Below are 25,069 nucleotides of genomic sequence, written 5' to 3' on the forward strand. Positions count from 1 at the left end.
CTTTCACATATTCTGGACATGCTCTGGACTTTCAAACTTCTGGGAAGATTTGTTTGCTTTTTTCGACCACAAACTATACATACTGATACCTCATACTCCGGAAGCTGGACTTTTAGGAATTCTCAATGACAATGTTCCCTGTACACATGCCAGGACTTTGTTACTTTGTACTGTTATTTTATGCACATAAAACCATCTTGCTACACTGGAAGGATGTGGGCCCCCTTTCAGCCCACGCTTTCTTCCGCACTGTTAATGGGCTCTTCCCCAAATTCAAATTGTTATATAAGAGTAGGGCATACTCTAAGAAGTAGGCCTAAGAAGTTCACCAAAATATGGCAACCATGTACGTCGAGGCGGTACCTGGGCACGCACAGCTATCCACTTCCGGTCCCGCTGGTTCTCTGACGCCAGAGGTGGAACGCATGCCAGCTTCCCCAGCGAAGAACCATCTCTCACGACCTTTAAGCAGTACAGCCTCAGGGCCGGGATACGGGCACCGACACAAGTAAGGAACCACTCGGCACTGTGTACTTTTTAATGTTTTATTAAATGGAATTATACTATGGCGGTTTCTTCTCTTTTTTTGTCCCGCTATATGACGCTGAAGTCAGGCTGAAACAAAAGGAATCCAGCTGCCTAATTTGTCCATTGTGACACAAAGCCTTTATTGACCTCTTTTTAAATAAACAGGTCAACAACACCATCTGGTAAAGTGCCATCCTTTAAACACATTTGTGGTGTACCCTTAAGTGGTGAGGGTGGAAAATGTTCTTGCACAGCGCAAATCGATGAATATTTGAGCACCAGCACCTATTCAGTGCATATATATGGACATTCTTGCATTCACTGATTCAATTTCATATGGACTTTTGTTTTAATATTTATGTATGAATTTGCTTATTTTCACTTTGCTTAAAATCCACCAGTCGGGTGGTATCTTTGGAGCCTGCACTAAATCACTATCGTTGGCATATATGTATATATACCTATTATATTCTTATTTAATTTTGTATAATCAGTTAGTTAACATTCAGCGCCCCCTGCATTGCATTTCTCACCATGGTTGGATGTCTTAAAGGATTTCTGGGGGGATGTTGTCTCCTCACAACTCTCCCAGTGAGTCTTCTATCAGTGTAATCCAGTAATTGCTCGGCAAAACGTCAAAATAAATAACCTGAGATGGCCTTGTAAGACATATTCAATACCTGGGGGGTCTCTGTATTTCTATCGTTGCTGTGGGGTCGTAGGTGCTGAGGGCTTAAATGTGTGTGAGCATGAATGACGGTATGTATGTTGTTGGGGCACTTATGTTATGTATGGACTGCTCAATTGATTTATTTTGTATACCATCTGATTGTACTGCTATGTGCACTTTACACACTTGTAATAGCAGTCTGTCTTTGTTTGTTCTTTTATCTGTTGCAAAAATAAAAATAAACACCTTAAAAAAAAAATACAGTTTTTTAATTTGCTCCTTAATGGTCACATGATGCAGAATCTCTGGCTTCTCGGTGTGATGAAGGGAGTGCCAAAAACGGATAATCAATGGAAGCCATCAACAGCTGTATTTTGGCAACTGCACCCGCAGCTTAAATGAGCAGTAAAGGGGAAAAAATGTTTTGCTAAAATGACTGTTTACAGGGTATAGAGACATAATAGTTAACTGATTCATTTTAAAGATGATTAAAAATAGATAAAAATCAATCATATAATGTGACTGCAGTTTAGTTTCGTTTTTAAACTGGTTTCATGTTTCTGTGAAGTACAGAGACACACCGAACAAAAACAAACAAACACAGGGCAGTGTTTGTTTTTAAAATTAATCTGATTGGTTCTGAGGAGTTTTAGACACACAGTAATCACACCTTTTTGATCATAGACCACAGTGAGAAGCTTGCATGAGTTTTTTCATAAGGAGCCAGACAAGCAGAAAGTGTGGAGATCAGAGAAGGATTACAGCAACTTCAAAGCAAAAATGAACAATGAGGACATGAAACCAGGACTGCAGTAAGGTAAAGGAAGCTATTTAGCTAAAAAAAAAAATTCCTTTAGTGACCCTTTAAGGTACATGGATCTGCGGCTGCAGCCACTGATCAAGAAAAGTTTCCAGCAATTAAATGACTGATTTCTGTTGACCGGGGACTGTCAAACACTGATCTGAATTTGGCAAGTCCCTAGTGAACCAGTTAAATTTCGAACTGTGTATGGCCAGCTTTAGTTGATCAGTGAAAAACACAAACAATGAATGGAGTGGTTTGCATGAAAATATAAAGCAACTCGAGTAAAAATTGGTTATTCAGTGTTATCCTGCATTATAAAGGATAAAGGAACAAACAAACACAACTGGTGTAGGACTTATTATAGGGATACTCACAATGTTCATGAGGGTAAGGAGGTAGTTCTGAACGTGTTCTTTACCATGGAACCTGACAACAGAGTCATCTACTCCAAGCAGCACTTCTATGTTGTAATCATTGTCTGTTGTGTGCCTGCGTCGTCTAAGAGTCTCGTTCACTTGTCTCTCCACACTGCTGTACACACTCTCCAAATCATCAAGGCCAGACCAATCTGCAATTTAAACCGAAAAAAAATGATATGATTTATTATGCATTGTAATGATTACAGATATTTGGAAATAACTAGCTTTAATTTTGATTCTATAAATGTATATCTCCCTCCAAGTCCAGATCACCTGCATTGGGTTTAAATGATCTGACACCATGCTACAATCTGGGGATTTTTTTCAGTGGGAACACAGGGGGAACGCATTTCCGGCACCTCCAACACTGATTGGATATAATGGTAAGGGGCGCTGGAGTGTGCGGCAGGGTCTATTATTGCTGGCTGCTGGGGGAATTTATTCTAGCTGGAGGTGATCCAATTTTCCAGGGGGGTCTAGTGTTGCTAGTGGTGAACTTATTGTTGCTGGGGGTGGGTCTTATATTGCTGAGGGGGTCAGTTATTGATAGGAGAGATCTACTGTTGAGGGAGGAGTCTGTTGTTGCTGGCTTCTGGAGATTCTATGGATGCTGGCTGTGGGGAGATCTGGGGCCAGATCCACGAAGCTGTTACGCTGGCGTATCTATTGATACGCCGCGTAACTGCTAGGTTGCTCCGGCATATCTTTGTTTTGTATCCACAAAACAAAATACGCCTGAAGCTGGGCTAGATACGACTGGCGTACGTCTTAGTACGCCGTCGGATCTAAGGTGCATATTTACGCTGGCCGCTAGATGGCGCTTCCGTCGATTTCCGCTTCAAGTATGCAAATTAGCTAGATACGCGAATCCACAAACGTACGTCCGGCCGGCGCATTTTTTTACGTTGTTTCCGTAAAGGTTTTTTTCGGCGTAACGTTACCCCTGCTATATGAGGCGTAGCCAATGTTAAGTATGGACGTCGGGCCAGCGTAGAATTTTCCGTTGTGTACGTCGTTTGCGTAAAAGGTTCGCGAATAGGGCTTTGCGTAGAATGACGTTCACGTCGAAAGCATTGGCTTGTTGCGGGTTAATTTGGAGCATGCGCACTGGGATACCCCCACGGACGGGGAATGCGCCGTTCAGAAAAACTTAATTTACGTTGGGTCAAGACGTATTAACATAAAACACGTCTCCATCTCATCCATTTGAATTGCGCGCCCTTACGCCGACACAGTTACACTACGCCACCGTAACTTACGGCGCAAATTCTTTGTGGATTTTGGAAATGCGCTGTAAGTTACGGCGGCGTAGTGTATCTGAAATACACTACGCCGGACGTAAAGAAGCGCCAAGGTATGTGGATATGGCCCCTGGTGTTGATGCCGGGAGTCGATTGGTGCTGCCGACTGGGGAGGCGGGAGTTAGTTTTGGGTGGTCCATTGTTGTTGGGGGATCTATTGTTGCTGGAGGGGGCTTTATTGTTACTGGCTACAGTAGATCTATTTTACTCCTTTCCTTGCTATCATTAACAAATCCATACAAATTACTTATCACCAAAAAATGATACTTGGTTCTGTATTCTCTAAAAGGGCAGTAATGGGGGTGGGGGATGAAACCAAACAATGGTGCTCAGAGGTGGGTAGGGTGGAGAAAAGGCATTTTAAATACCTTTGCTGTAAATCTGCAAGGTTCCTTAAAATAATACCTGCTGATCCTGTCATAAAGATCCTTGTTCAGACACTTCCTGTTATATGGTGACAACACTATCTGTGTCTCCTAACTGTGCCCATGCATTGTCACAATGTTACATGGTTTTCCATAGGTTACAAGTGACTGTTTCAACATAAATTATACAGGCATGGTCCACTGGTGTTACTATCAGGAAACCTGCTCTGAGAAATGACATGCTGTCATTCCTGGACCTTGAAAGTAACTAATAGTACCATCCTGGCATAGTTAGCAGAAAGTGCTGCCTATCTACATAATAAAGTGATTTCCTTTAGGTTACTTTTAATACATATTTTAAGTTTCTCTTTATATATTTTATTTTTAATAATATCATCTAACTGTGCAAAAGGTCCTCTGTTTTATTAGCAAGGTTAGGGCTTGGTTGGACTTGCTGCTAAAAATACTGAATACTGATCTGCAAAATGTGAATAAAGCCCAACTCCAGTCAAAACTTTTTGTTTTATTTTTCATAGAGGGGTGAAGGGTTAGGGTCAGTGTCAGATTTATATTGGAATCTGTGCCCATGTTGTCAGGACAGAAAGCAAGAGAAAATATCTCCAGTGGGGATACATTTTCAGTATCCTTCCAGAGTAAGGAAGGATTACAACTACCGACAATGTTGTTTTCCTGTGCTGGTAACCACCACTACCCCTATTTCCTTTTAGGGCCTCACAGGGACAGGAAGTGAGGGGAAATTGCCGACATGGCAGAGCTTTAAACTCTATCCCACTGTACCTGGAATTAGAAAAAAAATATGTTTGGCTGGAATTAGGCTTCTTAACTTACAAATTTTTCAGCCCATTGCAGTCTTAGCATCACAGTTGAATTATTCAGCTTCAAAACCAAGACTGAGCGCAGCTTCAAGCAACCACAACTACCAGCACCCATTCACTTCTGTAATGATCGCTGGACCACTGTGGCATGTCACTATTGCCATTGTGATCTTGAACCATCCTATATAGTATACTACCTCTAGAGCTTGTACTTCAAGTAAGGAAGTAACTTCATAGTTCCCACATAAAGTTTCCTTATGTTGTGTTCAAAATATTAACATGGTGACTGTGATCATTCACAAAATGTAACCAAATACCACAGAAGTAAGTTATGTTTTAGAAGAACAGTATGACAGCACATAGGTGCCAATTTCACACACTGGCTCATGTTCTAAAAATTGTTTTACAGGGGATGAAATAGGTGACACAGCATAGTATGCCATGGGAATAGAGTGTAAACAAGCCATAGACATTCCTTTAAATAGAACACTCATTCTGGTAAAAACGCATTTGATGGGTGGGAGTCTCGTACAAATGAATATCCCATACAGTGCTTTTATAAAAAGCTCATTCAGCATTTATAAACAGCTTATTCAGCATTTATAAGCAGCTCATTCCACATTTCATGATACTACTGAAAAAGGATTTTAAGTAACATATAGTCATTTGAAAAAACGTAGAATGTGCATATCAGCAAGTATAAAAGGTGGAGTTCAATTAGTGTAGTATAATTTACAGTCACATTGTTGAACCCCTTAGGTCACTTGAAGTCCACGCAGATCCTGGGACCGTTTGTCTACATCTTAAGGGACCATTTACATCTTTGTGTTACATTTAATGCACACACATTATTGCACATTATGTTGCACAATAACATTTGTTATGTTTAAGAAGGCTATTTATTTGAATGTACTTTTTAACACACTAAAAAAAGAACCTGCAGTATGTTGAAGAAGTCTATTTATTTTAATTTACGGTCTAACAGACAAAAAATAAAGAACCAGTAGCAGCAGCTGAACCCCAATGCATGTTCCTCCATCAGCAAGGTAGGTTGGGCTGCCATTTACAATAAATGGCACTGCGGCACACCATAATGCATAATGTAAATTGCTATACAATTTAAACTGAATCCAGCTTTACTCCCTAATAACAAAACCCATGTATCCCCAGGGTATGACATATGATTTTCTTTTCTATAGTCATTTGTACAAACTTACATTTTACAACTGTGATATTCACAGTGCCATGCATAGTGCTGTATCTTAAAGCGGAGCTCAATTCCCCCCCAAAATGAAAAGTCAGCTTTTAATATTAGGACACTTACCTGTCTAGGGATCCCACGATTTTTCAATCAGCTCTTGGACGCCACCACTGCCATTCTTTGTAAGGGAAACCGGCAGTGAAGCGTTGCAGCTTCACAGACAGTTCTCGACTGCACATTGGCATAGCCCACTGTCCATTCTGAATGGCGGTGTATGGTGGTGAAAGGAGGAGGGGTTCCGAACTTCCAGGCAATCTCTCCAAGGTGAGGTCTTCCAGAAGTTGGGACGGGTACCTGTCAAAAACAGCTACCTGCTCCCCCTGAAAGGTGCCAAATATGGCAGCGGAGGGGGGGGGGAGCAAACAAGCGGCGCTTCCCCTTTTGGGTGGAGCTCCACTAACTTTCTGTTTGTGCACCTGTAAAATTAACACGGACATTAAAAAGTGGAGAGGTCAGGAACACAGACTGGCAAATAGATGAGTCGCTGTCCATCATAGGGGGTGTGGGCAGTGCAAAGGAAGAAAGGTTAACTGTGCACTATCAGTCCATAATGAATGCTGCTGCAAGACTCATCCCCCTTTCCACTCATTTAGTGTCCTCCACCCCTCTCTGCCAATCCATGCACTAGCTTACACTCACCCAACGCATAAAATTCAACATACTAACAATAATTTACAAAGCCGTCCACAACTCTGCCCCAGCTACATCACTAACCTAGTCTCAAACTACCAACCAACCCACTCTCTTCGTTCCTCCTGCTCTCTGTCTCTAGCTCCCTTGTCACCTCCTCCCATGCTCACCTACATGGTTTCTCTAGAGCTTATCCCATCCTTTGGAATGTCCTACCCCAATCTGTCCGACTGTCCCCTAATCTATCCATCTTTAGACAATCCCTGAAAACCCTTCTCTTTAAAAAAGCTTATGCTGCTTCTAACTAATACACTGTTTTACTTTCTACATCAGCTCATCCCCCACAGCTATTAACTTTTGTATCAATTGACCCTCCCTTCTAGATTGTAAGCGCTAGCGAACAGGGCCCTCCGATTCCTCTTCTACCAAATTGTAATGTAACTGTAATGTCTGTCTTCATTTTGTTAAACGCTGCACAAAAAATCAAACAAAAAAAAATCAATCAAAACAGGATGACACGCTGTGTGTTGGCACTACTGATTGTAGTAGACAGAGGGAGCGTGCATTCTGAGGGAGCTCAGGGAGTTTAGGGAGTTGCTCAGGCTGGATTGTTAAGGCCTATACACACAATAAGAAGATCGGAAGAAAAATTTCGTATGACGAATGATCAGCAGATTATCGTTAATATAGTGCTTTAGACAGCCAATTCCAACTTTTTGGACGCCAAAACCTGAAGGTGCAGGCTAAAAATTTGTTATCGTAAGTAAGCACAATGTTCAATTTTTATTTAATTAGTACAATTTTCGTCCAAAAACAAATGGCAAGAGCAAGACTGCACATGCTCAGAAATTAAAGAATACATTACAAAACTATTCAATACATTACACAATTTCTGAAGTTGTATTTTGTCATACAAGAATTTTCGTAAGTTAAGTAACTTCTTTATTTTCAATATGAGACTAATATGAAAAAAAAAAAAAGATTATTCGTCTGACATTCTCATCGTGTGTACAAGGTTTTACTCTATTAGGTAGATTCAGAGAGAAGTGCCTAAACTTGCGGCGGCGTAGCTTAGCCTGTTTAGGCTACGCCGCCGTAAGTTAGCTAGGCAAGTACATGATTCTCAATGTACTTGCCTGCTAATATACGGCGGCGTAGCCTAAAGCGGGCGGGCGTAAGGGCGCCGAATTCAAATGTCTTGGAGGGGAGCGTGTTTGATGGTAATGAGGCTTGACCTCAAGTTTTTTACGCTTTTTCTTAACTGCGCATGCGCCGGGCGCCTACATTTCCCAGTGTGCATTGCGGCTACGTATGCCGCACGGGCCTATTGATTTCGACGTGGACGTAAACGACGTAAATTCCGATTCGTGGACGACTTACGCAAACGAGGTAAAAAATTTGAATCTCGCGGCGGGAACGGCGGCCATACTTTAACATTGTTATTCCACCTAATAGATGGAATAACTTTAGGCCTGCTAATGCCTTATGGAAACGGCGTAAATCGACTGCGGCGGCCCTGGCGTACGTTCGTGAATCGCCGTATCAACTCATTTACATATTCTACGCCGACCGCAATGGAAGCGCCACCTAGCGGCCATCCAAAATATTGCAATCTAAGATAGGACGGCGCAAGCCGTCCTATCTTAGATATGTTTAAGCGTATCTCTGTTTGAGCATACGCTTAAACATAAGTCGGCGTAGATTCTGAGTTAGGTCGACTTATCTACTGATAAGTCGGCCTAACTCTACCTGAATCTACCTATATAACAGGAAGTTGCTATAGATGTTCTAATTGGCAAGATCAGTGGGTTGAAAGAAATTAAATCAAAGGAATAAATTATAAAGAATACATATAATGTCACAAGAACATGGAAAGGAAGTGTTGAATAACTTTTTTTTTAATTATGATTTACAGTAGATACAGTTTAAGTGTATGTCACTTGCAAACCAGTCTTCCTAACAAATGTTTATTCTTTTTTTAAAGTAAAAGTTACATGGCTGATGGGCCATGCATAGTCAACTTTATCAAAGTAAGTGACAATTATTTTGTTGTGAACTTACCATAATGTGTAAATACCCCTACGAGATCAATGTGTCCCCATCTGGGAAATGCCTTTTGCTTTCTGTCCCAGAGACATTTTAGGAAGTGTGTAGACTTGTTCCCAATGTGAGCAGTCCCATTGACAGCTATTTTCTCTTTCAAAAAGTACGGAATTTGTTGCACTTATGGCTTTTTATGTACGGTACTTCATTGTTCTTGCAAAGAATGGCTAAACACATCCAGGCAATGACCTTGTTGGCCAGAATGCTTTTAACCTTGGTTTAGAACGGGAAAAAAAAGAGATACAAAGAAAAAACTGTTTTGCCTTTAGCTACAGTTTCAGTTTGTTCAGTTAGCTCCTGTATTATAGATCATACTAATGCCAATGTCTAAGCATATTTGAAATGCATTTTTTTATTTATGCATAATTGAGGCACAAACTGGACTTCAGACAATTTTTTTAGTTTAACCACATTGCCCTCCAGCTTATAGCAACATGACAGCCAGGCAGTGGTTCAGTTATCCTGACTGGGCGTCATATGAAGTCCAGCAGGATAAGCCACGATTGCGTAGCCGGGGGGCACGCAGCGCGGTGATCGGTGGTGTGGTGTGTCAGTCTGACACACCACAACACCAATCTCAGTAAAAAGCCTCTGATGCAGGTTCTTTACCACGTGATCAGCCATGTCCAATCACGGCTGATCACAGTGTAAACAGGAACAGCCATTTATCAGCTTTTCCTTACTCGCATCTGACAGACGCAAATAGAGGAGAGCCGATCAGTGGCTTTCCTGACAGGGTTTTTTTGCTGATTGTTTATGAACGCAGCACCCCTGCGAATGTCCACCCAGGACCACCAGGGATTCTGCCAGGACCACCAGGGATGCCCACAAATGAAGGCCCACCAGGTGTGCCACCCTGGACCACCAGGAATATGCCAATCAATGCCCAGGCAGATGCCAATCAGTGCCCAACAGCAATGCCTGCCAATGCCAGTGCCATCCGTGATGCCTATCAGTGCCATCTATCAGTGCCACCCATCTACCAGTGCAGCCTATCAGTGCCCAGCAGTGCCGCCTATCAATGACACCCAAAAGTACCCATAGGTTCAGACTTTCAGTGCCCATCAGTGTTGCCTATCAGTGCCCACAAGTGCCACCTATGAGTGCCCATCAGTGCCGCCTATCAATTCCCATCAGTGCTGCATATGAGTGCCACCTATCAGTGCCCATTGTCAATGCCAATCAGTGACACATTGGTACCACCTCATCGGTGCTGCCTTATCAGTGCCCGTCAGTGCAGCCTCATCAGTGCCCATCAGTGAATGAGAAAGCGTACTTACTGTATTTACAACATTTTATAACAAAACCAAAGAAAACGTATTTTTTTTCTAAATTTTTGTTTTTTTTATTTGTTTAGCAAAAAATAAAAACTGCAGAGGTGATCAAATACCACAAAAAGAAAGCTCTATTTGTGGGAACAAAATTATAAAAACGTTGTTTGGGTACAGTGTAGCATGACCACGCAATTGTCATTTAAAAAGTGACAGCGCTGAAAGCTGAAAATTGGCTTGGGCAGGAAGGGGGGAAAGTGCCCGGTATTGACGTGGTAAATAAAATGGTGAAAGGTTAGAACATTTGATACGTTTTTATTTTTTATGTGACTCTTTTAAAGTGAAAGTAATGTCCACTTTTGAACTTGTACCTTCAGATAAAATAATAAGGCCTTCCTGTAGTTGAAGTGAATATCTCCTAAGCTTTCACTAGGAGATATTTACAAGCAATGCTGCCGGAGACGTCACCAGCGGATGCGCACTGAATGGGCAGCATACCTGTGCCATACCTTCAGAGCTCTGTGCCAGAGTAGAGGGTTCCCTCGCGTAAGCGTGGGAGTGACGTCACTGCGGCTTCAGCCATCAATACAGTTGGAGCCTGTGTACACAGAAGGAAGACCGGGTGAAGACGGCAGCGCCAGGGATCCATGACAGCGCTACACGTGAGAGATCCACTTTACAGGTAAGTCTATCATAATGTGCTAGTATGCGGTGCAGGGGGCCCAGGACAGTTAGTGGGGGTAATCTCTCCAATGGCTACATAAAGCAACTAACAGGTGTTTGATTTAAAAAAAATATATTCTTAATACAAGCAGCAGAGAAAAGGGCAGTGTGGTGTTAGAAGTTTATTAGCCAAACCTTAATCTTTTATTGATATTGCTATATAGTATAAAAATAAACTTTAAGTGATCGATAAATAGATCAAAGTAATGCACAGTAAACCAAAACAGCAAAAGACTTTTTCATACACCAAGAACATCTTGGTGTATAGATTTAGCTATAAACATCAGTTGACCTTGTTTTAACAGGGTAAAAGCTTCTAGCTGGAATAATCTCAGCCAGCAGATCTGTCCTGGAAGTACACAGGACATCCACCATAATCCTAAAAAGCTTACTGAGATAAATTGACTGCTACTGTATTATGACAAAGTCAGATAGAGGTTGTTTTTAGAAATTAATAATGCTTGTGCTAAGAATACTGCAAAGAAAGTATGAGGTCACTCCGGGAAAATACTTACAGACCACAAAATATATTTTAGAAATGAAATAAAGTATCATAAATCAATCATTAAAGAGCAGATCCAGCCTGGGAAAAAAAAATGAGCAGCTACAAATACTGTAGCTGCTAACTTTTAATATAAGGACACTTACCTGTCCATGGATGCCGCAATGTGGGCACCCCAAGCGTATTCATCAATTAGCTTTGGGTGCAGGCATCGGCATTATAAGTAAGGGAAACTGGCAGTGAAGCCTTCAGGCTTCACAGCCGGTTTCTTGCTGCGCAGGCGCAAGTCACAACATGCTTTCTGAAGGGTCCCACCTTGTCCCAGAAGGCAGTGGGGGGAAGAAGGGGAGACCAGAAATGCTTGTAGATCGACAATCGCCAATCTTACCAGGAAGTGGGAGCGGGTACCTGTCAAAACCAGGTACCCACTCCTCCCCCCCCAAAAAAGTGTCAAATGTGGCAGTGGAGGGGAGAAGGGAGGGTGCAAACAAGTGGAGCTACCCCTTTTGGGTGGAGCTCCACTTTAATATCAGACAAATGGTGTATATAAAATATATTCTGAAATTAAAGCCAGTGGATACCTAGTGAGAGTTCCTTAGGCCCCGTACACACGGTCGGTTTGGTCCGATGAGAATGAACCGAAGTTAATTTTCATCGGACCAAACCGACCGTGTGTATAGGCTATTGGTCTGTTTTCCTTCGGTCCAAAATTTTAAAACATGCTTCAAAACCGAACCGATGGACCGCTGCCCCATCGGACCAAACCGATGGTTAGTACAGAAAAGCATCGGTTCAAAACCCGCGCATTCTCAGAATTAAGTCGACGCATGCTTGGAAGCATTGAACTTCGTTTTTTTCAGCACGTCGTTGTGTTTTACATCACCGCGTTCTGACCCGATCGGTTTTTGGAACGATGGTGTGTACACACATCAGGCCGTCAGGCCACTTCAGTGGTGAACCGATGAAAATGGTCCGTCGGACCATTCTCATCGGTTTTGTCCGACCGTGTGTACAGGGCCTAAGGTACCTGTCCATAAACATAGATGCCTGTGGATGGTTGGATCATGCCTGTACATTTGACAGCCTAAAATTTTTTTTTTTTTTACAATTACCTATTTACAAAGAACATGGAAACAGTGCTCATTTCTAAAGTGACAAGAAGCTATTGGAAACAGTATCTCTTTCACTTTACAAAATCTGTATTTTTTTTTCTGATGTATGTAAAAAAAACTGAATACAAGTGGTATTCCACAGAAGAAACCAATTATCTGTCCATCGTTTAAAATGTAACCACTTTTTTTTGTTAGAAAATTACTTAGAACCCCAAACATTATATATTTTTTTTAACACCCTAGAGAATAAAATGGCGGTCATTACAATACTTTTTTATCACACCATATTTGCGCAGCAGTCTTACAAGCGCACTTTTTTGAATAAAAAAAAGACAATAGTAAAGTTAGCCCATTTTTTTTTGTATATTGTGAAAGATAATGTTACGCTGAGTAAATGGATACCCAACATGTCACGCTTCAAAGTTGCGCCCACTCGTGGAATGGCGAGAAGCTTTTACCCTTAAAAATCTCCATATGCGATGTTTAAAAAATTCTACAGGTTGCATGTTGCTTTAAGAGCTATGGGCGGAAGTGAAGTTTTGACATCACTTCCGCCCTGCAATGGTATGAAGATGGGTGGGGGCCATCTTCCCCTCACTCATCTCCATACCTAACAGGGGACAGGACACAATCGCCTCCACTGGTACCGCTGGAAAGCGGTGGAGGGCACCGCAGAGCGGCGGGAGGGGTCCTCTGCCACTGCTGATAAAAGTGAACCTGCCACAGAGACCACTTTTATCTGAAAGCGGCCCACCCGCTAAAGAAGAGGATACCAGAGTTATGGTAGCTAGCTGCTGCCATAACAATATCCCTCTTCTAAGAGCCACTGTATAATTACGGCGGACGGTTCGGAAGTGGTTAAAGTAGTACTATATAAACATTTGAACAAGGAATGGTTATAACCCCTGTCAGGTTTATTTTCACCATCTGTGTCCCATTGTTTAGAATTGCCTTCACTTCCTGCCCCAAAGCCAAACAAGAAGTGATAGGAAATCCATGCAAATTTTGTGAAATCCTTGGGGACCCCAGGTCATCAGAACTAGTGTCTCCATTAGAAGATTTCCCCTCTTTTACTTTTCTAGGGACAACCCAAAATGTGGGATTTTCTTTTACATTTATTCTCAATGATAATGGTAAACGGGACAAATAGAGAGGGTGAATCTCATTAATGAGTGCACAGAAAGCAAGAATAAAAATATGACAAATGTTCTAATCCCTCTGCACCCCGTCCAAAACAAAAAAAAAATGTTTCTCTTTAGTTATAATTAAAAAATGTTGATAAATATACACATTATTATTTATAAAAAGAATGAAAACCAAAACCTCATCACAGATGTGAAGCATGGTGGGGCAATATAATAATAAAAAAAGACAGCTAACGGGCAAAGTGGACAGAATTGTTGTATGAAACTAAAGAGCAAAAGTTGTGATTTTTTTTTTACGAAAATTGGCCAAAGTGTGCAAACATAACTGCTGGACATTTTAGAAGCAGGAAGAGTCTAGTATTGCAAGTAACTAGTCGTAAGTTAGTCACATTGATATCTTTCGCTATTAAATTACAACTTATCATTTTTACAAAAAAATTTAAAATTAAACAAGGATAACAGAAAATTGGTCAAAATCATCCATCGTGACAATCAGAAAACTGTATAGACTTCTGATCAAAAGCAGATTACATTGTTTATGAATACAATGAAAAACAAATTGGAAATAGATGAAAATATGCTGAAATTGTCCCAAAAAGATTTAGAGCCGGTTCACACTGGGGCGACTTGGGATCCGACTTGAAGTTGCCTCAAGTCGTCCCAAGTCGCGCTGTCGAGAAAAACAATGCAAGTGAATGGGAGCGGTGTTAATACACACGACTCGAGTCGCTCCTACTTCAAAAGAAGTTCCTGTACTACTTCAATCCGACTTGTAGGCGATTTGTACCCATTGATTTCAATGGAAGTCGCCTCCAAGTCTGATCCAAGTCTGATCACTGTCTTAACTGAAGCGACTTTCCAGGAAGATAACATACATTTCTCAGGCAAACCTCTGCCTCCCCCTCCCTCCCCTAGAGCTGATTGTTGTTTGATTGGCCACTGGAAAATCTCCTGTCCTGGAGACGACTTCAAGTCGTGTTGTAAATCACCCCAGATCGCCCTGTGGTTCATGCTCAAGTCGTGTCGGAGTCGCCTCTGAAAGTCGCACTGGAAGTCGTGTCGCCCTAGTGTGAACCGACTCTTAGGGGTCAGAAAGTAAAAAATAAAAGATATTGAAAATGTATCCATCAATAACACTCTTGTTAACGTGTTTGAAAACGTCTTTTCAACTACCTATAGTCAGGTGATGCATTTAGCCACACGTATATTCCAATGATGCAGATGTTTACTACTTCAACCAACAAATGTATCCTGCACACTGGTTGGCAATCACTGCTGCAAATGCTTTGTTTCTTTATTTCCTCGCCAGTAACAATTTACAAGAAATAAAGCTGTTACTTGCTACGCCCAATTGAATCTAAAACAAAATATCTTGGTGTCTCCACTTAGAAAACTTAGAATTATTTGCATAGCTTTAATACAAGTTTTATTTGGAAACAACGCTATTGCTATTCTTCCTCCAACATGCTTGAATTGCAAGCTGCTGGAAACAAATCAAACTTAGTATGGATTAGAAAAAGCAAAGTTATGATCAAGTTAAATCAGAACAGGGCTTAACTGTATAGGTTTTGGCAGAAAAGACACACATAGCAAAACCACAATTGACAATATTTTGAGCCGGCAGTGATACAGGAATCTCAGCCCAAGTCTGTATCAAATAGCTTCATGTCTATAGCAGCATCTAATTTTTCTCTTTTTCAGGGTTCCAACAGTGAATTCAAGATGCAGAAAAACTCAGACAATCAAGCATTCGGTGAACATCCAGTTTTGCTTCAGAATGTGTGAATTCCACAGTGAATTGCCCACATACCAATCTCAAATCCTGTAGCAAACAGTAGTTCCCTACTTCCGTCGGCAAATACCACCAACGATGCAATGTCAGCAGTTTCAATTTGAGCAGCATGTGTTAAACTTATTTTGCTTAGTATGACTTATAGTGAGGGAGAAAAGTATTTGATCCCCTGCTGATTTTGTACGTTTGTCCAATGACAAAGAAATGATTATCGTATATACTCGAGTATAAGCCGACCCGAGTATAAGCCAAGGTACTTAATTTTACCACAAAAAAATGGGAAAACTTATTGACTTGAGTATAAGCCGAGGGTGAGAAAGCAGCAGCCACTGTAAGAGGAAAAGAGGGTCAACAGCCCATTTGCACGCCTCACTATGCCCATTACAACCTCACTGTGCATATTATTATTATTATTTTATTTCTTATGGTTGAACTTGATGGACTTGTGCATTTTTTCAACCTGACTAACTATGTAACTGTGCCAACCTCACTGTGCCCATTGCAACCTCACTGTGCCAACCTCACTGTGCCCATCCTCACTGTACCCACCCTCACTGTGCCAATCCTCACTGTGCCCATTGTCACTGTGCCCATTGTCACTGTGCCCATCGTCACTGTGCCCGTCATCACTGTGCCCACTGTCACTGTGCCTGTCATCACTGTGCCCGTCATCACTGTGCCCACTGTCACTGTGCCCGTCATCACTGTACCTGAAATTGAAAGGCTGTGGGCGTCCATTCAATGTTTAAAACTTGCGGTCTCCTCCTGGTCCCTTCCGTGATAGGCAGCTGACACAGTTCTGCCTATCATGGACGTTCTCTCATCCTCGGACTGTTTCCCAGCAGACACTGTGTTCAGTGTTCCGCCAATCACAGACGTCCGAGGATGAAAAGGCATCAGTGATTGGCGGAACACTGAACACAGTGTCTGCTGGGGTGGGTGAGGATGAGAGAACGTTCGTGATAGGCGTTTCTCAGCAGACAGAGTTCCACCTATCACGGAAGGGACAAGAGGAGACTGCGAGTTTTAAACAATGGATGCCCGCAGCCTATTAATATTTCCAGGTACACTGACTTGAGTATAAGCGAGGGGGGCATTTTCAGCCCAAAAAAAAGGGCTGAAAATCTGGGCATATACTCGAGTATATACGGGGTCTATAATTTTAATACTAGGTTTATTTTACCAGTGAGAGACAGAATAACAACACAAATATCCATTTAAAAAAAATTATAAATTGATTTGCATTTTAAATGAGTGAAATAAGTATTTGCTCCCCTATCTATCAGCAAGATTTCTGGCTCCCAGGTGTCTTCTATACAGGTAACAAGCTGAGATTAGGAGCACTCTCTTAAAGAGAGTACTCCTAATCTCAGCTTGTTACCTGTATAAAAGACACCTGTCCACAGAAGCAATCAATCAATCAGATTCCAATCTATCCACCATGGCCAAGACCAAAGAGCTGTCCAAGGATGTCAGGGACAAGATTGTAGACCTACACAAGGCTAAAATAGGCTACAAGACCATTGCCAAACAGCTTGGTGAGAGGTTGACAACAGTTGGTCCGATTATCGTAAATGGAAGAAACACAAAATAACTGTCAGGCCGTGTACACACGGGCAAACATGTACGATGAAACCGGTCCGCCGGACCGTTTTCACCGTACATGTCTGCCCGGGGATTTCTGTACAATGGCTGTACTAACCATCGTACAGAAATCCGCGCGTAAACAATACGCGGGGTGTGTCCGCGGTGTCGCCGCGACGATGACGCGGCGACGTGGGCGGGCCTGGCAGTTAAATGCTTCCACGCATGCGTCGAAGTCATTCGACGCATGCGAGGGATGGCGGGCGCTCGGACATGTACGGTAGGTCTGTACAGACGACCGAACATGTCAGAGCGGGCAGGATTCCAGCGGACTGTTTTAAAACAAGTCCAGGAATATTTGTCCGCTGGGAAAAGGCCCGGTGGGCAAATGTTTGCTGGAATTCTGTCCGCTCGGTCCTACACACGAACGAACATGTCTGCTGAAACTGGCCCGCGGACCAGTTTCAGCAGACATGTTTGGTCGTGTGTACGGGGCCTTAGTCTCCCTCGGTCTGGGGCTCCATGCACAGTACAAGATCTCACCTCATGGAGTTTCAATGATCATGTAAACAGGGAGGAATCGGCCCGTAACTACACAGGAGAATCTTGTCAATGATCTCAAGGCAGCTGGAAACATAGTCACCAAGAAAACAATTGGTAACACACTACACCGTGAAGGACTGAAATCCTGCAGTGTCCCTGCAAGGTCCCCCTTCTCAAGAAAGCACATGTACAGGCCCATATGAAGTTTGCTAATGAACATCTGAAAGATTCACTGGGTGAATCTGAAGAGAACTGGGTGAAAATATTGTGGTCAGATGAGACCAAAATCAAGCTCTTTGGCATCAACTTAACTCACCGTGTTTGGAGGAGGAGGAATGTTGCCTATGACTGCAAGAACACCATTCCCACCGTCAAACATAGGGGTGGAAATATTATGCCTTGGGTGTGTTTTTCTGCTAAGGGAACAGAACAACTTCACTGCATCAAAGCCAAAACACACGGTCAAGGCAACAAAAGAGTGACTCAAGAAGAAGCACATTAAAAGGGGCTGTAAAGATTATTTTTTTTAAATAACAAACGTTATGCTTACCTTCTCTGTGCCAGGGTTTTGAACAGAGCGACCCCGATCCTCCTTTCTGTGGGCCCCCCTGTGGCCCTTCTGGATCCTCCTCTTCTCGAGTGCCGCCATGGGGGCAATCGTGCAAGCGCCGCTCCCGAGTCCTGCTGCTGTGCCATTAACACAGACAGCGGGACTCGGCCCCACCCCTGGTTCCCGTGTCACTGGATTTGATTGACAGCAGCGGGAGCCAATGAGGACCCGAGACAGCAGCTGGAGCTGCTGTGCTCATCCTCGTCACTGGAAAGATCAGGTTCAGGTAAGTAAAAGGGGGTTCTGGGAGGCTGTTGCACTACAGAAGGCTTTTCACCTTAATGCATTACATGCATAACGTGACCGTAATGCGCTTCGACGTACGTTTCGTCATCACGAAAAGTCGAGGCGCATTTGGGTCACTTCCTTTCCAGGTCCCGAACTTCCGGTTTATCGTACTGTGGTGGTGGAATGCATGGCGGCCCATTAAGTCCAGGGCTACCTACAATCCCTGCCATAGTACCATACGAAAGTGTCCTCAGTGCTGAAAGAAGGCACTTTTAAATGTAAGCAGCCAATTGGCATCTTTTATGCATGTTATTTTTTAGTAAATGGTTTTACACTATGGCACTTTCTCCATTGTAATTTGTGGGTTACCTCGGTGGAGAGAATGTTGTAAACTTTGATTGGACTTTGGTTGGACTTTAAAACACTGTATAAATTTATGATTTGTACATTGGTATTTATATTATTTGGCATAGAGCACTTTATTAAGTACATTAGGTGTATATGGTTGAAAAGTACCACTTGTTGTTTGACAGCTTTTTAATCAAACTCACTAGTGCCCACTACCACTATCACTAATCACAAAGCTAGTATTTACACTTTGAGGGGAGCAGTTTATATATAATTAAAACAAAAATAATAATAATATTTTTTTTACATAATTAGATTTAAAACTACCAAATTCACTTAAATCCATAGCGTAAGGTCTATACAAATTCACAAGAGAAGGATTACTGCCAGCCCCTCTGATCTACCAAGCTATACTAAATAGTGTAAATGTTTGTATAAACTTATGCCTCTAAATACCTTCTTTCAGATTGTTTCAGTGGTTTTCAGATGACCTCCAGACACTCTCTTTTCCAGATCTAAGGGCTACAGTGGGAGGGGCTGAGCACAGCAGTCATGTGACCTACTGGCAAATGTCAGAGGGGGATCTCAATCCCTGCCGCTGTAGCCCTTAGATCGGGGGAGTAGAGTGGCCGGAGGTCACATGACCAAACAGAAACAATCTGAAGGAAGGTATTTAGAGGCATAATTTTATACAAACATGTAGTATACCTTGGTAGATTTGAGGGGCTGGCAGTAATCCTTCTTTGACTTAACAACCACTTTAATGTTGCATTGTGCACACTTTATATAACTTTGCTACAGTCCTTCTTAAACCATACTAGTTGTACACCTGCTGCCTTGACCAAAAACTGGCATAAAAACTTAAAGTGAAATTCCAGGCACCACCTAACTAATCTTAAAAATGCTCCACACCCTCTTAACACCTATTCTGACTAACCTTTGTAAGAAAGATCTGTATACTTATATATTTTCAGGCCGCTCTGGTCCAGGCACTTGATACCACTTATGTCAGCCAGCTCAGTTGCAGGGGAGAGGATAGAGTGCTCTGAAAACTGCTAGTAAAGTCTGGAGCTAGCTGTAACATCACTCATAGGCCTATTAGGGCACATACATTGTTGGCACTTCCTCCTCTCCCCTGAAGCTCTGCTGGCTGACACAGGGTAGCTGGATCACTTGACCATGTCAGAGCAACATTAAAATATGTAAGTATACAGATCTTTCTTACACAGGTTAGTCTGAATAGGTGTTGGGAGGAGGAAGAACTTTTAGGATTAGTTAAAAGGTGCCTGGAATTCCACACTAATTCTGCCACCCCACCCTACATTTTTATGTGTATTGCTTTTCCACATCCCTACACCCTGCCCTATAAAAACATCTGAATCCAGTAAGTGAAACACCCTTAGGGCCCTAAAATTATAGAAACCTCATCCAATGGGCTAGTGTGGGATTTGGGTCAAAAGGAAAAATGTAGTTCAGCTAAAACACAAAAACCACTTGTGAAAGTAACGTAAAATCCATATGCACCTAAACTATGATCTCAGTAGCTAGACTGAGCTATTTCTTTCTAACCAATTCATGATTCACAGGTCACAAGGTGAAAGCACTTTAAGATTTGCTATTTTAGCATTTAAGTTACTCTACTTCGCCAAAAAAAATTTGCATAGATAAATGTCACAATAATGCTGAAATGCAAAGGAAAAGCCAATAACTATGACATCTGACCTTTCTCATACTATTATTGTGAAAGTTTTCTGGAAATATGTATCTGGTTTGGATGTTCGCGTCAAAGCTGTTTACTGGAATTTGACTATACTGTAAAATGGATAACATTAGAAATTGGATATATTTAAGAATTGACCCAACTAAGAGTAAAAATGTTAACTTGCTATTAATCATTTAAATTTAGTTAGAGACAGAATTCAGACATTAGGAATGTTGAGATCTAGGACAGTACTTCTAGCACCATTCTAGTTTTTAGTTTTGCTCATGAAATGGCAAAAGAATTAACATACATTTTTTTCCCAAGCTCGTTAGATACAATTAAGTTCAAATGAATATGATACACTTGGGCACCTTTTCATTACTTTAGTAAATATCTCAAGATTTCGACAGCCTTCTTTTTGCAATTACTAGTATTATTCTAATCAGTCTTAGCATGTCTAGGCATGTATCAAGACGTAACTTTACTTTGCTTATATTATAGCCATGCAAAATTACTTGACACTCATATCCTCCCAGCCTCTAATCCAAGCTGCCTCTCTGCCACATTTGACTCACGTCTATATTCAATCCATCATGCTGTTACTGCTCTCATCACTACCTAAGACTCAAAATGACTTAACATTTAAAAAAACAATCCACAATGAGACATGACATATCTCTATGCCTCAAACTGGCCCCAGACAACGGCCCCATCTGAAGCTGAAATTCACTCTGCCGTTGCAAATCCTCCACTCCCTTGGCATCTGAGGCATGCTAATCTCTGCTGTTTCTCTTCATACTTAATGGAATGATCCTTCATGATCTTCTTCAGTGGTATTTTTTCCTTGCCAACACTCCTCTGTTGGAAAACAGAAAAAAGTCCAGTCCTTAACCCAGTACTTTCAGTCTCTTGCACTACCACTTATAGTGAGCCCATCCCTTCCTTTTGCCTAAAATTCTACATGTATAAAGAAGACACCCACATTTCTCCCTTCTCTGTTTCCATCTGTCCTAAAAGTTATTTGAAATTGCCTACCAGCCATTTTGTTATGGGTGTCTAAGAGGTACCTCAATTGTACTTTGACCAAAACTGAGCTAGTTATTTTCCCCCTGGGCCTTCAGTACCACGGCTTGACATAATTGGATCTGAGCTATCAATTTAAAGATTTGCTATGTTATGGGCAATATCTAAAAATGTTAGTTGTAAGAAGTACCCTTAAAAATGTGCCTTTTTTGCTGAATTCCTACTGACAAAGAGCAGTGCACATCCTGGTTACCCTCACATCCTGGTATGTGAGGGTAACTAGGCATACAGCTGTATGAACAGCTGTATATCTGCAGTGGGAGATCTACGAGACTGCCCCTTTTAACTACTGCCTATAACTGCTATTCTCTCATAGCACATATCTGTGGGGGCTGCAGTTTGGCATATTTGCCCTAGGCACTAGATGACCTTGACCTTGTGTGTATGTGTATATACCAGAGCAAGTGGGTTGATTGATCATTTCCTCTAGGGGGCATGTAGCAGGACCAACCCCAGCAGTCCAATATATAAGCAGTCCAATTTGCAAACAGTCTCTGAGCAGGTGTAAGATTAATTTTTAGATAGTTGTTTTCCCCAAAAAAGGGGCAAACGGCTTGGCAGCCATGGCTCCTCCCTTTTGTGGAGCGTTGGTTGCAGAAAACAGCCATTGTGTATGAACAGACACATCGGGATTGTCTGCCTGGATCCTGTCAGAATCAAGGTTAGCCAGGAGTCAAAACTATTTCTGTAGCATCGATTTGATGAAAGCTGCTGTCAATACATTTTTATTTTTTGTTATAAATAATAAATTATTTCATTTTTAAATAACCTTGTTCAGAAAACCACTTGATTGCAGGTTGGCAAGTGGATTGAGTTATTGACCCTTGATGATAAATCTTCACTATACAGACATGACTAAATTTGTTTGTACCCCTACAGCTCATTGAAACAATGCTTCATTCCCCCTAAAGGGGTTGTAAAAGTAATTTTTCCCCCCCTAAATAGCTTCCTTTACCTTAGTGCATTCATCCTTCACTTACCTCATCCTTCCATTTTGCTTTTAAATGTCCTTATTTCTTCTGAGAAATCCTCACTTCCTGTTTTTCTGTAACTAAACACAGTAATGCGACACTTTCTCCCTGGTGTGGAGAAAGCCTCTTAAGGGGGGAGGGGGCGAGCAGGAGTGTCAGGACGCCCACTTACACACAGCTCCTTTCTCTATCTGCAAAGTAGAGAGCGTCCTGACCCTCCTGCTCGCCCCCTCCCCCCTCAAGAGGCTTTCTCCACACCAGGGAGAAAGTGTCGCATTAATGTGTTTAGTTACAGACAGAAGAACAGGAAGTGAGGATTTCTCAGAAGAAATAAGGACATTTAAAAGCAAAATCGAAGCATGAGGTAAGTGAAGGAGGACTACACTAAGGTAAAGGAAGCTATTTAGGGAAAACATTTGTTACCTTTACAATCCCTTTAAAGCAATTAAATACAAGCCTGATTGCTTTTGGTATGTTAAAAAATATCAATTTTTGCTTACTCTATGAGGAGATTCTAAAATGATCCGGAACCTACCCCTAGAAAAGAATATAAATAATTGGATAGTATTGAAATTTCAAACTGTTTTATGCACCTATTATCACATATGTCAGTCTATTCAAATATAGAAAAGTAGTCACTATGCTGTTTTGTATCGATTTTTGCACCACACTTAACATGGACCAAAAACAAAATGCAGAATTGTAGACCATCATGTCAAAGGTAAACTCTATAAAGGATATAAGACCATCTTCAAGCAGCTTCTACGAGAACTTTAAAGTCCCTGCAAGATAGCCAACCTCTGTAGACATGGCTGGAAGAGGAAAATCAACCCCAAATTGCACAGAAGAATCGTGTGAATAACAGACAAAGAACCAATGAAAACTTCTACAGAAATAAAAATTGAGCTCCAAGGTTAAGGTATGTCAGTGTTTGATCACACCATCCATCACTTTTGAGCAACAGCAGGCCCAAAGGAAGAAGACCCAGGACACTGTAGAAAGAAAAACATAAAAAAGCCATGCATAATGGTAAGCCACAATATTTCTGAGAGACTGTCCTTTAGACAGATGTGACAAAACTGTTCACAGATAAAAAATATAATCAAACCTTCAAAGAGAAAAACACTCTGGGCCATATTCTCAGAAGAGTTACGACGGAGTATCTCAGGAAACTCCGTCGTATCTCTGTTTTTTGACCCGCGTATCTATGCGAGTGATTCCTAGAATCATTTTCGCATAGATACGCTGTAGATCCGACAGGTGTAAGTCACTTACACTGTCGGATCTTAAATGTAATTCGCCGCCGGCCGCTAGGTGGCGTTTACGTTCAGGTCTCATTTGTTTATGCAAATGAGCCTGATACGCCGATTCCCGAACAAAATCGCGTCGCGTAACTGTCGCTTACGTCGTTTGCGTAAGCGTAAGGTTACCCCTGCTATATGAGGGGTAACCTTACGCCAGTCCCACGTATGCCATGTTAAGTATGGCGTCGGGTCTGCGTCGTCTTTTCCCGTCGGGTACGTCGTTTTCGTAAGTCGTTCTTGAATACGACTTTACGTCAATGACGCACACGTCGGCGTCATTGACGTTTTCCGTTGAGAACTGGAGCATGCGCACTGGGCTATTTTAAGCCCGGCGCATGCGCAGTTCGATTGGCACGGGGGCGCGCTTAATTTAAATACAAGCCACCCCCTTTGAACTACGCGGGGATACGCCGGGCCTTTTACACTACGCCGCCGCAAACTACGGAGCAAGTGCTTGAGGAATATGGCACTTGCTCCAGTAAGTTGCGGCGGCGTAGTGTAAATAGCTTACGCGATGCCGCCGCAAATTCTTGGAGAATCTGGCCCCACGCCAATTGTGAAACTCGAAGTAGGCTTGGTTATGTTTTGAGGCTGCTTTGTTATGTCCAGGATGGGTCGAATCCTGGAGTGAAGCACAATGCCCAGTGTCAGAAAGCTCTGTTTCAGTCATAGGTCATGGGTACTCCAACCAAATAATAATCCAGAACAGACAGCTAGAAGCACCCAAGAACACACTTCTGAGTGGAACCCATCCTGTTAAACCACTGTATGGTCTTGGCCACCATGCTGCAGCTCAGTTTTTGGGTCTTGGCAATCTTCTTATAGCCTAGACCAGGGATATGCAATTAGCGGACCTCCAGCTGTTGCAAAACTACAAGTCCCATCATGCCTCTGACTCTGGGTGTTATGCTTGTGGCTGTCAGAGTCTTGCTATGCCTCATGGGAATCGTAGTTCTGCAACAGCTGGAGGTCCGCTAATTGCATATCCCTGGCCTAGACCATATTTATTTAGAGCAACAATTTTTTTTTCAGATCCTCAGAGAGTTCTTTGCCACGAGGTGCCATGTTGAACTTCCAGTGACCAGTATGAGAGTGTGAGAGCAATAACACCAAATTTAACCCACCTGCTCCCCATTCACAGCTGAGACCTTGTAACGCTAACGAGTCACATGACACTGGGAAGGGAAAACAGCTAATTGGGCCCAATTTAGACTTTTTCACTTAGGGGTGTAC

The 25,069-nt window shown here is 42.1% G+C and overlaps 1 protein-coding gene across 2 annotated transcripts in view; it reads right to left on the reverse strand.

Moving 5' to 3' along the window:
- The window catches only part of ADAMTS3 (ADAM metallopeptidase with thrombospondin type 1 motif 3), a 332,671-nt gene that overhangs the window by 148,703 nt on the left and 158,899 nt on the right, over window positions 1-25,069 (reverse strand). For both annotated transcript variants that reach the window (XM_040326191.1, XM_040326182.1), the window contains exon 5: window positions 2,378-2,571. In XM_040326191.1, the coding sequence (XP_040182125.1) occupies window positions 2,378-2,571 (194 nt within the window). The remainder of the gene's footprint in view (window positions 1-2,377; window positions 2,572-25,069) is intronic.

Source organism: Rana temporaria, chromosome 1 (assembly GCF_905171775.1).
Source record: "Rana temporaria chromosome 1, aRanTem1.1, whole genome shotgun sequence".
NCBI classification, from domain to species: domain Eukaryota; kingdom Metazoa; phylum Chordata; class Amphibia; order Anura; family Ranidae; genus Rana; species Rana temporaria.